This window comes from Chiloscyllium plagiosum, unplaced genomic scaffold, assembly GCF_037043375.1.
Source record: "Chiloscyllium plagiosum isolate Xiang-an unplaced genomic scaffold, Cpla_swu_hap1 HiC_scaffold_27, whole genome shotgun sequence".
Taxonomy (NCBI): Eukaryota; Metazoa; Chordata; class Chondrichthyes; order Orectolobiformes; family Hemiscylliidae; genus Chiloscyllium; species Chiloscyllium plagiosum.
In genome coordinates, this window is record NW_028270165.1 from 91,768,398 (window position 1) to 91,788,992 (window position 20,595).

At 47.2% G+C, this 20,595-nt stretch overlaps 2 protein-coding genes across 7 annotated transcripts in view; both read right to left on the reverse strand.

Annotated features, from left to right (window-relative positions):
• LOC148145003 (endogenous retrovirus group 3 member 1 Env polyprotein-like) overlaps positions 1 to 20,595 on the reverse strand; it is a 467,418-nt gene that overhangs the window by 370,982 nt on the left and 75,841 nt on the right. The window contains exons 1-2 of one of the 4 annotated variants that reach the window (XM_087975487.1): positions 9,410 to 9,628; positions 4,604 to 4,728 (exon numbers count right to left, since the gene is read on the reverse strand). The exons of 1 other annotated variant lie outside the window; for it this stretch is intronic. The gene's annotated coding sequence lies outside the window, so the exon portion shown is untranslated. Of the gene's footprint in view, positions 1 to 4,603; positions 4,729 to 9,409; positions 9,675 to 20,595 lie in introns of those variants that run through there. 2 more of the 4 variants (XM_087975485.1, XM_087975486.1) reach the window with 2 other exon arrangements.
• Positions 11,181 to 20,281, reverse strand: LOC148145012 (uncharacterized). 3 transcript variants are annotated; one of them, XM_087975609.1, is made up of 2 exons: positions 19,708 to 20,281; positions 11,181 to 13,010 (listed from the first exon to the last, which is right to left on the reverse strand). In XM_087975609.1, exon 2 carries the CDS (start codon positions 12,618 to 12,620, stop codon positions 11,736 to 11,738), a length of 885 nt encoding a protein of 294 aa, XP_087831735.1. In that variant the 5' UTR covers positions 12,621 to 13,010; positions 19,708 to 20,281; the 3' UTR covers positions 11,181 to 11,735. The 3 variants fall into 3 exon arrangements, with proteins under 3 accessions (XP_087831735.1, XP_087831733.1, XP_087831734.1); XM_087975607.1 differs by lacking the exon at positions 19,708 to 20,281 and adding an exon at positions 15,349 to 15,508; XM_087975608.1 differs by lacking the exon at positions 19,708 to 20,281 and adding an exon at positions 15,339 to 15,495.

The window sequence follows — 20,595 nt, forward strand, 5'->3', positions numbered from 1 at the left end:
TGACTGGATAGGGTAGGGCTTCATCCTCTCAGTGCAATGAATTCCCACTTTCCACCAAAATCCCGGATGTACTCACTTAGTTGCTTGCTGTCTCACAAATGAAAGATTTCATTGTAACTTCTTCCGGTCCCAGGAAGGGCAAAGATTCTTTGAAAGCTGCTCTGAAAGCCCTGTCTTCACAACCACACTTCTGCTTTCACCGAAGACAGTTGGAGTCATACACCACACAAACAGATCCTTCAGCCCAACTCGTCTATGCCAACCATATATCCGAACTCAATCTATTCCATTTGCCAGCATGTGGCCCATATTCCTCAAAACCCTTCCTATTCATGTACCCATCCAGATGCAGAGGGATGTGGGCCAAATGCTAGCAAATGGGACAAGATTACTTTTGGATATCTGGTCGGCATGGACGAGTTGTACCAAATGGGCTGTTCCCGTGCTGTATGACTCTAATCTTCTTCGGTGAAAGCAGAGGTGTGATTGTGAAGGCTGAAGTTTCAGAGCAGCTTTCAGAGATGTTTTGCCCTTAATGGGAGCAGAAGTTACAATGAAATCTTGCATTGGTGAGACAGCAACTGAGTGAGTAAGTTAAGTACATCCGGGATTTTGATGGAAGGTGGGAATATGTTGCACTGTGGGGATGAAGCCCTACCCTATCGAGTCATTTCTGCTGCTGGATGAGACCAGGCCTCAAGATTAGGAGAAGCAGATTTAGGACCGAGATGAGGAGGAACTGCTTTTCCCAGAGAGTAGTGAATCTATGGAATTCTCTGACCATGGAAGCAGTAGAGGCATTTTCACGAAGAGAGACCTTGGAGGGCAGATTCATAGCTCCTTGAAAGTGGAGTCACAGGTCGATAGGATAGTGAAGATGGCGTTTGGTATGCTTTCTTTTATTGGTCAGAGTATTGAGTACAGGAGTCGAGAGGTCATGTTGTGACTGTACAGGACATTGGTTAGGCCACTGTTGGAATATTGCGTGCAATTCTGGTCTCCTTCATATCAGAAAGATGTTGTGAAACTTGAAAGGGTTCAGAAAAGATGTACAAGGATGTTGCCAGGGTTGGAGGATCTGAGCTACAGGGAGAGACTGAACAGGCCGGGACTGTTTTCCCTGGAGCGTCAGAAGCTGAAGGGTGACCGTATAGAGGTTTATAAAATCATAAGGGGCATGGATAGGATAAATAGACAAAATCTTTTCCCTGGGGTGGGGGAGTCCAGAACTAGAGGGCATAGGTTTAGGGTGAGAAGGGAAAGATATGAAAGAGACCAAAGGGGCAACTTTTTCACACAGAGGCTGGTGTGTGTATGGAATGACCTGCCAGAGGAAGTTGTGGAGACTGGTGCAATTGCAACATTTAAGAGGCATTCGGATGGGTATATGAATAGGAAGGGTTTGGAGAGATATTGTTTGGGTGCTGGCAGGTGGGACAAGATTGGGTTGGGATATCTGGTTGGCATGGGACGGGTTGGACCAAAGGGTCTGTTTCCATGCTGTACATCGCTATGACTCTAAACTCAATACACAGTTGAATGGGTATTTGCAATGGTAGGGGAATGAAGGGTAGTTGGGACAATGCAGGGAGGAGGAGCTGAGTTGATGGATAGATCAGCCATGATTTTAATGAATGGTGGAGCAGGCTGGATGGGCCAAATGGCTGACTCCTGCTTCTATTACTATGAAACTATAACCCTGCATTTCCCATGGCTAACCCACCTAACCTACACGTCCCTGGACATTCTGGGCAATTTAGCATGGCCAATCCAAATCAAGGCCAGTCAGCAGTATAGTGATGTGGAAAATGAACATCAGAGTGTGATAGAAAGGGACAAGGGGAGTAAATGTACCAGCAATCAAAACTGGATTTTAAAGGTCACAAAAATTGAAACTAAAAACAGTGTGTCTGAATGTGTGCTGCATTGTAACAAAAGTGAATGAGTTGACTGCACACATTGAAGAGAATAATTATGATCCGAGACTCCTTACAGAGACATGGCTTCAGGATGGCAAGGATTGGATCCTGAATATCAAGGGGATAGTCAGATGGGAAGCTCGGTAAAGGTAGAGGGTTGGCACTGCTAATCAAAGCACTGATCACAGGGTAGTCTGGTGTCACCTCGGATTTCAGGTCCTGATTTCTCTGTCCTCTGTTGATCTCCCTGTACCCTATTACCCCTTCTGGATCAATAAAACATTCAGTAATCATGCCCCAACCCACAATCTCCCAGCCTGTCAACCATCCAGGCACAGAGTGTAGTCATAACAGGGAATTAAACAAGAAAAATGAAACAAAATTAAAAATAAATAGGTGCTTATGCTTAATGTTTGTTCATTCAGAAGTAAACCAGAAATTAGGGCTCTCCCAGGATTCTCATGGTGCCCTACTTGGGGAATTTTGTCTCCCTTCCATCTAACTATTAGCACCCAGCTATGATTTACAACAATATTTACAACAGAAGTAAGGCACCTGTTCTCAAATAGGCAGAGATATACTGATGTAGATTTTTATTTCTCTTTCGTGCAAACACACACACACGTCCATGGGGGTGAATTTGTATGTGCAGGTTCGGGGGGATTGGCTATGCCAAATTACCCATAGTGCCCAGGCACGTGCAGGTTAGGGAGGGGGATTGGCTATGCCAAATTACCCATAGTGCCCAGGGATGTGCAGGTTTGGGGGGGGGGGGGGATTGGCTATGCCAAATTACCCATAGTGCCCAGGCACGTGCAGGTTAGGGTGGATTGGCCATGCTGAATTATTTAGTGCCCAGGGATGTGCAGGTTAGATGGGGTAAATGGCGAGCAACAGGTGTAGGGGAATGGGTGTGGGTGGGTTAACCTTCAGAGGGTCGGTATGGAGACTTTAGGCCCAGTGGCCTGCTTCCACACTGTGAGGGTTCTCTGAAGGGAAGGGGTTTTGCAAACTGTGACTCGCCTCTTGATATGTTGATGTCACAGCAGGGAAGTGGCCCTGTCCGTGAGTGAATCTCACTCTGTCTGGGCAACTCTTCATCCTGGGAGGGAGACAGAGATGGGGGGAGGGGAAATCTATTCACTTGTAGCAACTGGAGTGAATGCAGGGAGGGAGGAGACTCCACAAACTCAGGTATGTGTCTTAGTTACCCGGGTGAGGAGGGACAGAGGGATCGACGTTGGGAAGGCGGGAGGAGTAGATAGCTTTTCTGTTTTGATGTTTAAAATGCACCCGATTCCCACCAGTAACTGCAACAGGTACAAGTACAGCACATGCAATATTCCTCATTGCAGCTTCAAACCGGTTTTGCATCCTCTGTTCTTCCTCCACCTTGCTCCAGCACATTCAGCTTCTTTCCCTCATTCCCATTTCCCCCCGCCCTGATGTTCCATGCTGACCCGCAAAAGATCTGTTTGTCCCTCCATTCTTTCCCGGTTGTCTTTTGTGAGTTTTGAAAACTTTCCCAGTCCTCTGAGGATTGGAGTTGGAAGGTTATGTTGTGCACTCTCCAGGACATTTGTTTGGCTAATTTTGGAGTATTGTGTGCAGTTCTGGTCTCTCTGCTAGAGGAAGGATGTTGTGAAACATGAAAGGATTCAGATAAGATTGACAAGGATGTTGTCAGGGTTTGAGCTGAACAGGGTGGAGCTGTTTTCTGTTGAGTTTTCAAAGGCTGAGGGTGACCCTACAACCGTTTATAAAATCATAAGAGGCATGGAAAGGGTAAATAGAAAAGGTCTTTTCCCTGGATGGGTTATAGGTTCAGGGTGAGGGTGAGATTTAAGAGGAACCTAAGGGGCAACTCCTATATTCAGAGGGTGCTGTATGTAAGGAATGAGCTGCCAGAGGAAATGGTGATGGCTGGTACAATTACAGCACTTAAAAGGCATCTGGATGGGTATATGAATAGGAAGGGTTTAGAGGACATCGGCCAAGTGCTGACAAATGGGACTGGATTAATTTAGAATACCTGGTTGGTACTGATGAGTTGGACCAAAGGGTCTGTTTCTGTGCTGTACACCTCTATGACTCTGGCTTTCCACTAACATTTGCCACGTCAATAGGTCCACTTTCTCTCTAATGTCGGTGTTAATGGCTTGACATCTCATTTTGCTCCCACCTTCCTGGGGACGTTAACCATCTCGTGTCTGGCTCTTCCTCAAGAAGCTGCATTCCCGACTCACCCTGAATTGACACACTTTTCTTTGCTTCCCAAAATCAGACCTGCTCCCTCTCAGCGGTATCCCAGTGTTGTGAAAGATATTAACTTTCAGGTGGAATTATCCAAAATGCAGAGAGAAGTCAGTCTTGACGTTTTTGCTTTTCTGCCCCTGTAAGATCCTGAATCAGCACCTTCAGGAGAATTAGCTCGAGCGGAGTGAGAACAGAGGGGGAGAGAGAGTGGGATGGTGCTTTCAATTTTGTGGAATAACAGAACACAAGAATATTCCATAGAAAGTAGAATTGCTTGTTCAGAATTTCTACCCTGCACTGACAGTGATGAGCTTTGTAATCTCTCTTTACAGAGTATTTGAAGATCTGAAGACGGAAGTTTCAAAATCAACAGATGAAGGCCTTATGCCTGAAATGTTGACTCTCCTGCTCCTCTGAGGCTGCCTGACCTGCTGTGCTTTTCCAGCGCTGCACTTTTCGACTCTGATTCTCCAGCGTCTGCAGTCCTTATTTTGACGTCAATGCCCGACAGTCACTCAATCCATCGGGACCACAACAATTTTCAACTATGAGTCTGTGAGAAGGAACAAAGCTTTTTGATTCCTGTTTGAGTAGATTTTCAGCATCAGTGGGACTGGATGAGAGACCCTACTGTTGCAGCGCACTGAGTGTGGAGTCTGAAACAGTTATATGGCCTGGGAAAGGGCTCCACACACGTTTGTGTACATCTGAAGCTTCAGCCATGGAGAAACCCGTGGAATCCCGCTCCGTGGAGAAACCGTGGAAGTGTGGCAACTGTGGGAAAGGCTTCCGTTTCGCATCTGCCTCGGGCGGATTCCTCGGGTTGGGATTTTTGCAAATGGTGCAGGGACTGCTTTCGGCTTGGCCCCACCCCATTACCCAGACACCTTACCCCAACCCCTCGTTCCATTGTTGATGTCACTACGCAGAACTGGTCTTGTGAGGTTCAGAGTGAAACCCCCTCCCTCTGGGCAACTCTTTATCCTGTGGGGGGAGAAAATGAACTTTTGTATCTCTTTTCCCCAGGTTTGGGGGTAGGGGGGAGTCCAGAACTAGAGGGCATAGATTTAGGGTGGGGGGGGGTGGAAGATTTGTGAGGGACCTAAGGGGCAACCTTTTCACGCGGAGGGTGGTGCGTTTATGGAATGAGCTGCCAGAGGAAGTGGTGAAGGCCGATATAATTACAGCATTTAAAAAGGCATCTGGATGAGGATATGAATAGGAAGGGTTTAGAGGGACATTGGCCAAATTCTGGCAAATGGGTCACTAGGTTAAGATAGAATATCTGGTCGGCGTGGACTGAAGGGCTTGTTTCCATGCTGTACAACACTATGACTCTATTTCTACATAGTCAGAACCAATATCACAAGACTAGGAACAGGCCATTCACCCCTTCCAACCTGTCCTGAGCTGTGGTTAAACTGCATATAATTCAGTGCAAGTTTCAGAAAGGTTTCAACAGCTCTTAAAAAATTTAACATGCTTTCAGACTTCAGCTATGTTTCTGAATATATCATTTTAGGTATTCCTAATTGTAAAGATACGCGTATCTAGTGAACACAGCCCACACCTCCTGGTGCTGCCAGGAAACTTTACAATGCCGATGAAACGATGCAGTACCTGCACTCACAAAAAATTTACAATTTCTAACAATACTAGCTCCTCATTCACTACTCCATCTGATACACAACATTGGAAACTCAGTACAGGAGGTTGCAAAAAATGAGCAGCTTTAAAACTGAAACCTCTTGGAGCTCAAAACTTTCAATGAGAGCCTGAGTCTTGCAGTAAGTAAGTTCAGGTAACCTTTATTGTGACCCAACTTTGTTACAGCTTCAGATTCCACCCCCGCACCCCCCTCACCAAAAAGACATAGAAAAAGTTGCTGTTTTTTTTAAATAAGCAGCTCAAGGTCAAAGCGCTCACACTGCCACCCCCCTCCGCCTCTCTTCCTCTACTATTGGTCAGCACAGAGTTGTCCCTTTGTAATTGGTTCCTTGCTACAGCCGTAACCCAAAGGAAATACTGCCTCACTCACCAAGTTCAACCCATACCTTGTCTCCAAGTAAGTTTCTCTCCACCTGGTGCCTCCGCAGGTGGGAGGAGCAGGTGAAGCCTTTCCAGCACTCGGGGCAGCTGAAGGGCCTTTCCTCTGTGTGGACCCGCTGGTGGGTCAGCAAGTTGGAGGCCTGGGTAAATCTCTTCCCACACTCAGGACAGCTGAAGGGCCTCTGCCCCGTGTGGACCCGCTGGTGGGTCAGGAGGTGGGAGGCCCAGACAAAAGCCTTCCCGCACTCGGGGCAGCTGAAGGGCCTTTGCCCAGTGTGGAGCCGCTGGTGCCTGAGCAGGTTTGAGGAATTCCTGAAGGCTTTCCCACACTCGGGGCAGTTGGGAAGAGTGTCAATTCAGGGTGAACCTGCAATGCAGCTTCTTGAAGAAGACCCAGACACAAAATGGTTAACGTCCCCGGGAAGCGGGGGAGCAAAGTGAGACATCAAGGTATTAACATAGACACCAGAGAGAAACTGAACGTAAAGATGTGGCAAATGTTTGTGGAAAGCAAGAGTCACAGATATACAGCATAGAAACAGACACTTGGATCAAACTCTTTGGTGCTGACCAGATATCCGAAATTAATCTAGTCCCATTTGCCAGCACTTGGCCCATATCCCTCTGAGCCCTGCTCCGGACGGCGGCCGTCTGGTCCGCAGTGCGCCTGCGCAGTTTGCAAAACATCTTCCCTTCCGAGAAGCTCCATCGTGTGGAAGCAGGCCACTCGGCCCAGGGAGTCCACACCGACCCTCCGAAGGGTAACCCACCCACACCCATTCCCAAACCCCTATTGCTCTGCATTTAACCCTTACTAATGCACATAACCTGAACATCCTATGGCTAATCCACCCTAACCTAGACAGATGCCAGCCAGACATCCTAAATTAACGTAGTTCCATTTGCCAGCATTTGGCCCATATCCCTCTGAACCCTTGCTATTCATATAGACAGATGCCTTTTATATTGTGTCATTATGCCAGCCTCCACGACTTCCTCTGGCAGCAGGTTCCATACATCCACCACCCTCTGCGTGAAAAAGTTTCTACTCACTTCCCTTTCCCCATTCATCTTAAACCGATGTTCTTCTAGTTCTGGACTCCCCTATCCTGGGGAAAAGACCTTGCCCTGATCCATGCCCCTTATATATTTTTATAAGGTCACCCCTCAACCTCTGATGCTCCAGGGAAAATATCCCTGGCCTATCAGCCTCTCCCTGTACCTCAAACGTTCCAACTCTGCCAACAAGCCTTATAAAAGTTTTCCCACCCCTTTCAAAGTTTCACAACATCTTTCCTATTGCAGGGAGACCAGAACTGAATGCAGTATTCCAAAAGTGGCCTAACCACATGTCCTGCACAACAGCAACAGGACTTCCCAAATCCTGTACTCAATGCTCTGACCAATAAAGGAAAACATACCAAGGTCTCTTTGTTCTGCAACACTCCCCTTAACTGTGTAAGTCTTGCCTGGATTGCTTGACCAAAATGCAAACCTCACATTTCTCTAAATTAAACTCCACCTGCCACTCTTTGGCCGATCAGCCCATCCGATCAGTTCTGATTTATCGCTTTTTCCTCCCTTATTCCAGAGAGGCTGAAAATCTCCATCCCACACACTCTCCCTCCATTCTCAGTTTGCTGAACCTAATCCCTGCTGTACCTCATCCTGAAGAGTCTGGTTCATGCTGATTAACAGGCCTGCACTCACCGGGGGGGGGGGGGGGGGGGGGGGGGATCTAATTGAAACATACATAATACTGAACGACCTGGACATTGGACAGATGTTTCAATTGGTAAGAGAGACTAGGACCAGAGGGCCTTTCAGAATGGAGAAAAGAAAAAACTTCAGCCAGAGAGTGGTGAATCTATGGAATTCCTTGACACAGAAGGCTGTGGAGGCCAGGTCACTGAGGATATTTAAAACTGAAATAGATAGGTTCTTGAGTATCAAGGGGATCGAGAGGTATTGGGAGAAAGCAGGTGAATGGGGTTGACAGCCACAATTGAATGGTATGAGCAGACCTGATGTGGTGAATGGCCAAATGTCTGCTCCTGTCCTATAGTCCCTTACTGTCCTGGACATAGTGAGAGAGTTGGGAGCAGGAGTAGGTCAGTTGGTCTTTCGAGCCTGCACCAGCTTTGAACAGATCATAACTAGATATTAATCTACCTACATCTAGGTGGATAGGCTGGGATGTTTTCAGTGGAACACAGGAGGTTGAGATGCAACATTATAGAGAATTATAAAACCATAGATGAGGTGAATGACAGGTGTCGTTTCAAGATTAGGAGCAAATTTTTAAGGTGCGAGGAGAAAGATTTTAAGATAGATATGAGGAGCACCTTTTTCCTTTGAGAGAGTGGTTTGTGTTTGGAATGAATGTCCAGAGGAAATGGTGGATGCAGGTACAGTAACAACGTTTATAAGATGTTTGGATAAGGACATGAATAGGAAAGGTTCAGAGGGATATTAGCCAAACACAGGCAGGTGAGACTAGTTTAGTTTGTGAACATAGTCAGCACGGACTAGTTGGGCTGAAGGGTCTGTTTCTGTGCTGTCTGACTCTGTAACTGTTCTATACTGGTCTTGAAACCATTTTCTTGCCTTCCCCCAGAAACATCCACCTCTTTGTTGTTCAAAAATCAGAGGAGTTCAGCCTTGAATATATTTAATGACAACCCCCCCCCACCCCCGAACAGCAGGAAGGCATCCCCACTTCTGAACTCAATTCCTCTTGCTAATATTACACTTGCCTTGCTGATTGCTTGCTGCACCTGTCTCACAACAGGCAGTGACTGGTGTAGGAGGACGCTTAGGCCCCTTTGTACATCCACACGGCATTCCCGATGAAGGGCTCGGGCCCAAAACGTTGACTCTCCTGCTGCTTGGAAGCTGCCACACTTTTTGACTCTGATCTTCAACACCTGCAGTCCTCACTTTCCCCACATCCCAATATATCACCATTTAAACAATGCACTTCCTTTCTGCTGTTTTTTCCCCCCACAGCAAAGGCTATAACTTCACACTGTGGGACTGTTTTTGCCAATTGAGACACTGATCTGGATCAACATTTCCTGAGTCTGGTCCTCCCTGGATTCACTGTCTTTACATCCAGTTGCTGCGAGTCAACAACCGAAGCCCACAATGAAATAAAGAAATGGAAAAGAGAGTGCGGTACTCACAATGTTAAACAGAGGAAGGAAGTTGTAGTCTGGAGTGAAGCTCAATCTTCTTTCAGAGAGAGAGGTGCAGCAGCTTCAGAAGCTCATGGGACAACTTCCGCATTCAGACAATAGTGGATGTTCTCATTGGCAGGAGGACTACCCTACTTCCGGTCCTCCAAGGCTCCCCATTAGCTTCTAAAGAAGGTCGCGCCCCGTTGCAGCGGACAGCTAGGAGCATGCGCCGTTCTTGCTGACACCGAGGAGCATGCGCTGTACACTCTGTGGCAATGCTGCGATCACTGACAAATTTAAGTGTCCAAATGCCAATAGGAGAAAAAGAAACGGTAGAGCCAATATTTATTTATTTAGGACTCGACATAACCAAACATGCTCCTCACTATTTTTGCTACTCACCTTGCCGACACCCCTCATGATTTTACAAATCTCAATAAGGTCACCCCTCAACCTCCTCCACTCCAGTGAATAAAGTCTCAGCCTCTCCTTATAACTCAAACCCTTCAGTCCTGACAACATCCTGGTACATCTTTACCGAACCTTCTCTAATAGTATTCTTCCTATAACAGGGCGACCAGAACTGTACTCAGTGTTCTAAAAGTGGCCTCACCAACATCCTGTATAATTTCAAAATGATGTCCCAACTCCAATATTCAACGGTGTGAACAATGAAGGCAAGTGGGCTAATCAACTCTTAACGACTCTGTCTACCAGTGATGCAACTTTCAAAGAACTATGTACCTGAACCACAGCCCCACGTCTCTGTTCTACAACATAACCCAGGGCCCCGCCAGTAACTGCTACAAGTCCTTCCCTTTTTTTTAAAGCAAAATGCAATTCCTCACTTTTATCTATACCTCTCTCATACACACGCTCTCTCTCAGGCACAGACACACACCACCCAACACTCTCAGGCTTATACTCCATCAGACTCATACATTACCAAGCATGCACACAGGCAAACATATACTCTTGGGCAAACTCTCACACACAGTCACATGCATACACACACTCTCTGATGCATGCACAGACACACACAGGTCTATGGGGTAAATTTGCATTTGCAGATACATTCAATTTTGATCAAAAAAAGCACACAGTCTGCAGGCAGTCAATCCATGTAATATCTTATAAATTCCTACTTTGGAAATGGAACCAGTCTGATTCAAGATTGGGATACAGACAGAGTCAAACCTCACATCCTTCATGTACTGAGCTGAGATATCACTGATTTTTTATAAAACCTTGTCATCTCAAGAATGTGACTCAAAAGTACTTCTAAGCTTTACATATTAATGAACCAAAACCCGCAACCCATTCGAGAAGATGAAAGACTAAACCACAATCTTGATTTGTTCAATATATCCTATCAGTAGTATGACACTGTGATCGGTTGCTGGATGTTCCTGCTCCATAGCTACCCGATGAAGGAGCAGCACTCCAAAAGCTAGTGCTTCCAAATAAATCTGTTGGATGATAACCTGGTGCTGTGTGATTTTTTTCACTTTATCCACTCCAGTCCAACACCAGCACTTCCACATCGTTTCCAGTGAACACAGCCCACAGCTCCTGGTGCTGCCAGGAAACCTAACAATGCCGATGACATGGCGCACTCTGCACTCCTGAAAAAATTCTAACGATACTGGCTGCTCATTCACTGCTCCATCTGATACACAACATTGGAAACTTAGTGCAGGAGGCTGAAAGGAATGAGCAGCTTTAAAACAAAAACCTCTTGGAGCTCAAAGCTTTCAATGAGAGTCTGAGCCCGGTGGTTAGTCCAGGTACCTTTTATTGTGACCCAACTTTGTTACAGCGTCAGATTCTCCCCAGCAAACAGGCAAAGAAAACATAGCAGATTTTTAAAAAAACACCTCAAGATCAAAGTGCACACAGACATCACACCCCCCGCCCCCCCTTTAATATTGGTCAGCATGGAGTTGTCTCTTTGTAATCGGATCCTTGGTACAACCGTAACCTGGAGGAAGTATTGCCTCACTCAGCAATTTCAACCCATTCCCTGTGTTTCTCCCCGCTCATTTGCCAGGGGCTTTTTGAGGGGGGAGGGGGGGGAATCAGCCGCACTGCTGTGGGTCTGGAGTCACGTACAGGCCAGACCGGGTAAAGGGTGCAGCTGGGACAACTGAGTGAATGAGATGGGGGTTTTCTTCCACCCCCACCCCACCGACAATGGTTTCACCGTTAGATTCTGAACTCCAGATTTCTGACCAAATTCCCATTCCACCATCTGTCGCGGTGGGAATCGAACTCAGGATCCCTGGAACTGGGTTGATAGTCCAGTGGATAATGGCACTCGACCGTCACTCCTTCAATCCCCCTGCGATGGCACATGAACTCGCTGGTGGCTCCGGAGGTGGGAGGAGCGGGTGAAGCCCTTCCCGCATTCGGGGCAGCTGAAGGGCCTCTCCCCCGTGTGGATCCGCCGGTGGGTCAGCAGGTTGGAGGCCCGGGCAAAGCTTTTCCCACACTCGGGGCAGCTGAAGGGCCTCTCCCCCGTGTGGACTCGCCGGTGCTTCACCAGGGCAGAGGAATCACTGAAGGCCTTCGCACACTCGGGGCAGCTGAAGGGCTTCTGCCCCGTGTGGACGCGCTGGTGCTTCAGCAGGTCGGAGGAATCGCTGAAGCCCTTCCCGCACTCGGGGCAACTGAAGGGCCTCTCCCCGGTGTGGACGCGCTGATGCTTCAGCAGGTCCGAGGAATAGCTGAAGGCCTTCCCACATTCAGGGCAGGTGAAGGGCTTCTCCCCAGTGTGGACCCGCTGGTGCGTACGCAAGTTGCCCACCTGACTGAATCCCTTCCCGCACTCGGGGCAGGAGAACGGCCTCTCCCCAGTGTGGATCCGCCGATGGGTCAGCAGGATAGACGCCTGCGTAAAGGTCTTTCCGCACTCAGGGCAGCTGAAGGGCCTCTCCCCCGTGTGGACCCGCAGGTGCTTCAGCAGGATGGAGGAATTGCTAAAGATCTTCCCGCACTCAGTGCAGGGGAACGGCCTCTCCCCCGTGTGGACCTGCTGGTGGGCCTGCAGGGCAGAGGAATTGCTGAAGGCCTTCCTGCACTCACGGCAGGAGAATGGCCTCTCCCCGGTGTGACTGCGCCGATGAATCTCCAGGGCAGACGGAGCACGGTAGCCTTTCCCACAGTCACCACACTTCCATGGTTTCTCCACGGGTCGGGATTCCTCGGGTTTCTCCATGGCCAAAGCTTCAGCCGCACACAAACATGTCGTGAATTCCTCTTTCCAGGCTGTATAGCTGCTACACGCTCCTCATTTGTGCGCTGCAACATTTGTGTCTCTCATCCAGTCCCACTGATGCTGAAAACGTACTCAAACGGGAACCAAAAAGCTTTCCTCCTTCTCACAGACTCACAGTTGTAAACCGTTGCGGTCCTGATGGACTGAGTGACTGTCAGACATTGACATCAAAGTGAAGACTGTAGACGCTGGAGAGTCAGAGTCGAAAAGTGCAGCGCTGGAAAAGCACAGCAGGTCAGGCAGCATCCGAGGAGCAGGAAAGTCAACGTTTCGGGCATAAGCCCTTCATCTGTTGATCTTGAAACTTCCGTCATCAAATCTTCAAATACTCTGTAAAAAGAGATTACAAAGGTCATCACTGTCAGTCCAGGGTAGAAATTCTGAACAAGCAATTCTACTTTCTACGGAATACGTTTTTTAATTCCACAAAACTGAAAACACCATCTCACTCCGCTCTAACTAATTCTCCTGAAGGATCTGCCAGGGGCTGAAAAGCAAAAACTTCAAGACTGACATCTCTCTGCATTTTGGATACCTCCACCTGGAAGTGAATATCTTTCACAACACTGGGATCCTGCTGAGAGTGAGCAGGTCTGATTTTGGGAAGCAAAGAAAAGTGTGTCAATTCAGGGTGAATCGGGAATGCAGCTTCTTGAGGAAGGACCAGACACAAAATGGTTAATGACCCCGGGAAGGGGGGAGCAAAATGAGACATCAAGGCATTAACACCGACACCAGAGAAAAACTCAACATACAGACGTGGCAAACATCGTTGGAAAGCCAGGGTCATAGAGACATACAGCAGAGAAACATCCTTTGGTCCAATACACTTGTACCAAACAGTACAAAGTGATCTGGGTGTTCTTGTACACCAGTCAATGAAGGTAAGCATGCAGGTACAGCAGGTAGTGAAGAAGGCTAATAGCATGCTGGCCTTCATAACAAGAGGGATTGAGTATAGAAGCAAAGAGGTTCTTCTGCAGCTGTCCAGGGCCCTGGTGAGACCACACCTGGAGTATTGTGTGCAGTTCTGGTCTCCAAATTTGAGGAAAGACATTCTGGCTATTGAGGGAGTGCAACATAGGTTCACGAGGTCAATTCCTGGAATGGCGGGACTACCTTACGCTGAAAGACTGGAGCAACTGGGCTTGTATACCCTTGAGTTTAGAAGACTGAGAGGGAATCTGATTGAGACATAAGATTATTAAAGGATTGGACACTCTGGAGGCAGGAAACATGTTTCCACTGATGGGTGAGTGCTGAACCAGAGGACACAGCTTAAAAATACAGGGTAGACCATTTAGGACAGAGATGAAGAGAAACTTCTTCACCCAGAAAGTGGTGGCTGTGTGGAATGCTCTGTCCCAGAGGGCAGGGGAGGTCCAGTCTCTGGATTCATTTAAGAAAGAGGTGGATAGAGCTCTCAAGGACAGTGGAATCAAGGGTTATGGAGATAAGGCAGGAACAGGATACTGATTAAGGATGATCAGCAATGATCATATTGAATGGTGGTGCAGGCTTGAAGGGCAGAATGGCCTACTCCTGCACCTATTGTCTATATTCCAAATCAATCAAATCCCATTTGCCAGCATTAGCCCATATTCCTTTAAACCCTTCCTATTCATATACCCATTCAGATGCCTTTTTAAATGTTGTAATTGTACCAGCCTCCACCACTTCCTCTGGAAGCTAATTCCTTACACGTACCATCCTCCGGGTGAATACATTGCCCTTTTGGTCAGTTTTACACCTGCCCCTCTCCCCCACCCTGAACCAATTACCCACCCATTCTGGACTCCCCCACCCCAGGGAAAAGACCTTGCCTATTTACCCTATCCATGCTCTTCATGATTTTATAAACCTCTATAAGGTCACACTTCAGCCTCCGATGCTCCAGTGAAAACAGCCCCAGACTGTTCAGCCTCTTTCTGTAGCACAAATCCTCAAGCCCTGGCAACATCCTAGCAAATCTTTTCCGAACCCTTTCATGTTTACAACATGCTTCCAATAGGAGGGAGACACAATATTGTAGAAGTGGCTGTGGTTCTGTTGGACAATGGCAATTTAATTCCAAAGTGAATTCCTGTTGTTCGCCCTTTTCTCTGGTCTACAAACTGAAACTAACATCAACACGTCAATGCTCTCCTGGTCACTGCAATCTTGGAAGCACCCACATTCTGTTCCAGTGCCACAGATTATCACATTAATTCACCTCAAATTCACAGCCCATCTAAGTGTTTTTTCCCTGGACCTGTCTCCCACTTCCTTTTCCTGTTTTAAGGGCACACAGACCAAGCTCAGGGCCAGGTCTCCCAGAGTGAAATGAGGAAATTCGAGTTGACACAAAGGCTGCCCCGAGGTTGGAATCCTCTCCCGGAAATGACAGCGAACGGTGCCTTCACCAAGATGGCCGCCCGCGATGCCGGCCCAAAGACAACCTCCTACCTGTCCTTCACAAAGATGGCGGCCAGGCGCTCCAGGAGCAAAGGCAACTTCCGCCTGACCCTCACAAAGATGGCCGCCGGTTGCCCGGGCGATCCGAGGGGTCCTTCGCCTGTGAAATAAACACTGGGCCTTTTATTGGAGGCCTCAGGCCTCCCCCGAGGAGTTTATAAACTCCCCTCACCCACCCCAGACTCCCGCGGTTCCCAATCCTACCCTGTCTCACCATCTCCTCTCCCCGGGGGCAGGAGCCAGGTCTTGGCGCTCTGGGGCCTGGCGACCTCCCGAGGGATGTTTCTGAGACCTGTCCGTGTTCTAAAGAAGGACCTGCTCAGCCTTTCCCAGCGGTTTCTGTCCTTGTTCCTTCGACCGCCGGCGCCATCAGTAACACTGACGTCATCCCGCTGCGGGAGCTACAGCGCGCATGCGCCGACTCGTGTAGGGGCCAGGTCCTGATGAGTGACGTCATCGTCAGTTCATGGGGCGTGGTTGGAGGAGTCCTCCGAGAATTCGGATACAATAGGGGGCGGGGCGATAGTTGTGCCCGCCCCCAGCCACCTGAAGGTTGGGTTTCTTTTGGGTTCGAACGTAGTTTTTTTTATTCAATTTTCAGCCTGTTCAGAAGTGAGCAGAATGGGTTCTTTTCTGGATTATAATGTTTTATTAAAAAAATTTAAAATTTTAAAAGTATAAGTGATAAGTGCTAACTTAGCCTGGAGCACTTCTTTTTTAAGAGCAAAAAGGCAGTGTTATCTTCTGGGTGTGTAGATTTTGGATCAGCAAAGTATAGCGGTCTGCCCTTCCTGTCGGAAGTGGGAGATTAGGGAGAGTTTCCACGTTACTGAGGATTGCCTGCAGCAAGTGTCCTTGGTCATGAATCCTATCAGATCGACTGGATCTGTTGGAGCGACAGTTCGAGGCAATGAGGAATTTACAAGAGCTAGGGGGTTTGATAGACAGTTATAGGAAAGGAGAAAAGTTGCAGATACATAGTCAGATAGATGGAGCAACACCAGGAAAGGTAGGTGAGGTAAACAGGTAGTGCAGGAATCTTCTGTGGCTATCCCCGTTTCAAACAAGTATGCTGTTTTGGAAAATGTATGGGGTGATGGACTCCCAGGGGAACGTAGCATGAACAGCCAAGTTTCTGGTATTGAGACAGGCTCTAATGTAATGAGGGGTATGCTGGTGTCCAAGTGTTCGATTGTAACAGGGGACCCTCTAGTCAGATGCACAGACAGACATTTCTGTAGCCAACAGCGAATAATCAGAATGGTGTGTTGCCTCCCTCATGCCAGGATCAAGGATGTCTCAGAGAGGATGCAGAATGTTCCGAAAGGGGAGAGGGACAAGCAGGTGGTCATTGTACACACTGGAACCGACGACATTGGAAGGGAAAAAGATGAGATTCTGAAGGGTCAAAGAAAATTAGGCAGGAATTGAAATAAGAAGGTTCTCAAGGGTCGTAATATCTGGGTTACTCTCGGTGCTATGAGCTAGTGAGGGTAGGAATAGGAGGATAGAGAAGATGAATGTATGACTGAGGAGCTTGTGCAGGGGAGAAGGGCTCACATTTTTGGATTGTTGGAATCTCTTCTGGGGTAGAAGTGACCTGTACAAGAAGGACGAATTGCACCTGAATTGGAAGAGGACAAATATACTGACAGGGAGATTTGCAAGAGCTGCTCAGGAGGTTTTAAACAAGTAAGGTGGGAATAGTGAGGAAAGAGATCAATCCGAGACTGGTACAATTGGGAAAAGGAGTGAATCAAGCAGTCATGGTAGGCAGGGACAAAGCAGAGAACAAGTTAGGATTGGTAAATTAAACTGAATTTACTTCAATACAAGAGGCCTAACATGAAATGCAGATGAAGTCAGGGCATGGGATATGACAGCAATCACAGAAACGTGGCTCAGGGATGGACAGGACTGGCAGCTTAATGTTCCACAATACAAATGCTATAGGAAGGGTAGAAAAGGGGGCAAGCGAGGTGGGGAGTGGTGTTTTTGATAAGGGTTGGTATTACAGCTGTATTTAAGCAGAATATTCTTGGGAATACATCCAGGAAAGTTATTTGGGTGGAACTGAAATAAGAGAGGGATAATCACCTTATTGGGATGGTATTATATACCCCCCTAAGAGTCAGCAGGAAATTGAGAAACAGATTTGTAAGGAGATTTCAGTTATCAGTAAGAATAATATGGTGGTTAAGGTGGGGGACTTTACATCTTTGCCCCCTCACACTAAACTAATGTCCTCTAGTTCTCAACTCCCACGCCCCAGGAAAAGACTTTGTCTAATTTACCCTGTCCATGATTTTATAAACTTCTACACAGTTACCCTTTAGCCTCTGATGCTCCAGAGAAAACAGCTCGATCCTCTGCAGCCTCTCCCTATAGCTCAAATCCTCCAACTCTGGCAATATCCTTGTTCATCTTTTCTGAACCCTTTCAAGTTTCACAACACCCTTCCAAAAGGAAGGAGACCAGAATTGCACACAATATTCCACAAGTGACCTAACTGAGGTGTGATACAGCTGAAACATAACCTCCCAACTCCTGTACTCAACGCTCTGACCAATAAAGGAAAGCATACCTTCTTCACTATCCTATCTACCAGCAACTCCACTTTTAAAGGAAGTATGAACCGCACTCCAAGGTCTCTTTGTTCAACAACACTCCCCTGGACCTTACCATTAAATGTATAAGTCCTGCTCTGATTTGCTTTTCCAACATGCAGCCCCTCACATTTATCGAAATTGAACTCCATCTGCCACTCCTCAGCCATTGGCCCATCTGATCAAGATCCTGTTGTAAATCTGAGGTAACCTTGCTCGCTGTCCACTACACCTCCAATTTTGGTGTCATCTGCAAACTCACTAACTATACCTCCTATGTTCACATCAAAATAATTTACGTAAATTATGAAAAGTAGTGAACCCAGCACCGATCCTTGTGGCACTCCACTGGTCACAGTCCTCACGTCTGAAAATCTACCCTCCACCACCACCCTCTGTCTTCTACCTTTGAGCAAGTCCTCCTTGTGTTCCATGAGATCGAACCTCGAACACCTTACTGAAGTCCACATAGATCACGTCCACCGCTCTATCCTCATCAATCCTCTTTGTTACTTCTTCAGAAAAACTCAATCAAGTTTGTGAGACATGATTTCCCACACACAAAGCCATGTTGACTATCCCTAATCAGTCCTTGCCTTTCCAAATGTGTAAATACTGTCCCTCAGGATTCCTTCCAACAACTTGCCCACCACCGACATCAGGATTATTGGTCTATAGTTCCTTGGCTTGTCTTAAGGAGTGGCACCATGTTAGCCAACCTCAGTCTTCTGGCACCTCACCTGTGACTATCAATGATACAAATATCTCTGCCACTTCCCTCACTTCCCAGAGTTCTAGGGTACACATGATCAGGTCCTGGGGATTTATGCGTTTCAAGACATCCAGCACCACATTCTCTGTAATATGAACATTTTTCAAGATGTCACTACATTAATTTAGGATATCTGGTCAGCATAGACTGAAGGGTTTATTTCCCGCTCTGTGACTATTTCTACATAATTGGAACCAATTTCACAAAACAAGGAATAAGCCATACACCCCTTCCAGCCTGTCCTGAGCTGTAGCCTCACTGCACATTTTTCAGTGCAAGTTTCGGAAAGATTTCAGCAGCTCTTGTTAAAAAAAAATTGAACATGCTTTCAAACTTCAATGATGTTTCTGAATATATCACTGTAGCTATTCTCAATGTTTAAGATCAGCCGTTTCAGAACGTCATTTAAATGCAGAGGTGTGACAATAGGTGTGAATTCTGTCTGGGTCCCAATGTCGAGTCAGACTGACATGCTTGTGAGAAAAGCTCTGCAGTTAAATTACATTCTGGGATTAACACACCAAAGAACAGAAGCCAATTCTAAACAATGAAATATTTAATCTAAAATTGTTTAATGAATCACATCTCCATGACACTCGACTGCTTTGACTATAAATTCTATGATCATGATCTTATTCTCCATAACCACCTAATGAAGGAGCAGCACTGAAAGCTTGTGCTTCCAAACAAACCTGTTGGACTATAACCTGGCGTTGAAAGATTTTTAACTTTATCCACCCCACTCCAACACCAGCACTTCCACATTGTTTCTAGTGAACACAGACCACACCTCCTGGTGCTGCCAGTAAACTTTACAATGCTAATGAAATGATGCAGTACCTGCACTCACAAAAAATTTACCATTTCTAACAATACTAGCTTCTCGTTCACTGCTTCATCTGATACACGACACTGGAAACTTAGTGCAGGAGGCTACAAGAAATGAGCAGCTTTAAAACAAAAACCTCTTGGAGCTCAAAGCTTTCAATAAGAGTCTGAGCCCGGCGGTAAGTTACAGCTTCAGATCCCCCCAACAAAAAGGTGTAGAAAAAGTAGGTTATATTTTTTTAAACAGCTCAAGCTCAAAGTGCACACACTCCCCCCAACTCCTTTACTATTAGTCACCACCAAGTTGTCCCTTTGTAATTGGATCCTTGGTACAGCCTTAACCTGTGGGAAGTGTTGTCTCACTCACCAATTTCAACCCATACCCTGTTTCCAAGTAATTTTCTCCCCACTCATTCGCCAGAAGGTGGCAGTGTTGAGTCAATCAGACTGCTGTGGGTCTGGAGTCATGTGTAGGCCAGACCAGGTAAAGGATGCAGCTGGGACGACTGAGTGAATTCTTTCCCACAATGACAGTTTCCTTCCCAAAAAAAGGAAGTGAGTTTATCAGATGGGGGTTTCTCCATCCCCACCCCCCGAAAGTGATTTCATCGTTAGATTCTGAACTCCAGACTTCTGACCGAATTGCAATTCCACCATCTGCCTCAGTGGGATTCAAACCTGAGAGTCCCTGGAACAGGGTTGATAGTCCAATCAATAATGGTACTCAACCGTTGCTCCTTCAATCACCCTGCAATGGCACGTGAACTCGCTGGTGCCTCTGCAGGTGGGAAGAGCAGGTGAAGCTCTTCCCTCACTCAGGGCAGCTGAAGGGCTTCTCTCTGGTGTGGACCCGCTGGTGTTTCCGCACGTTGCCCACCTGACAGAATGCTTACCATACATGGGGCAGGTGAATGGCCTCTCCCCATTGTGAGCCTGCTGGTGTGTCAACAGGTGGGAGGAATTGATGAAGCCCTTCCTGCATTCAGGACAAGGGAACAGCCTCTCCCCGGTGTGACTGCGCCTATGAGACTCCAGGGCAGATGGGACACAGAAGCCTTTCCCGCAGTCGCCATATTTCCATGGTTTCTCTACGGGGCGGGATTCCTCGGGTTTCTGCATGGTAGAAGCTTCAGCCACACACAAACGTGTGGAGCCCCTCCCCACCCTGAATTCCTCTTTCCAGGCCGTATAACGTTTCAGGTTCCACACTCAGTGCGCTGCAACAGTAAAGTCTCTCATCCAGTCCCACTGATGC

Coding starts and splice junctions, on each gene's coding strand:
- LOC148145012 (XM_087975609.1), bottom strand. CDS start 12,620: ATGGAGAAACCCGAGGAATCCCGACCCGTGGAGAAACCATGGAAGTGT.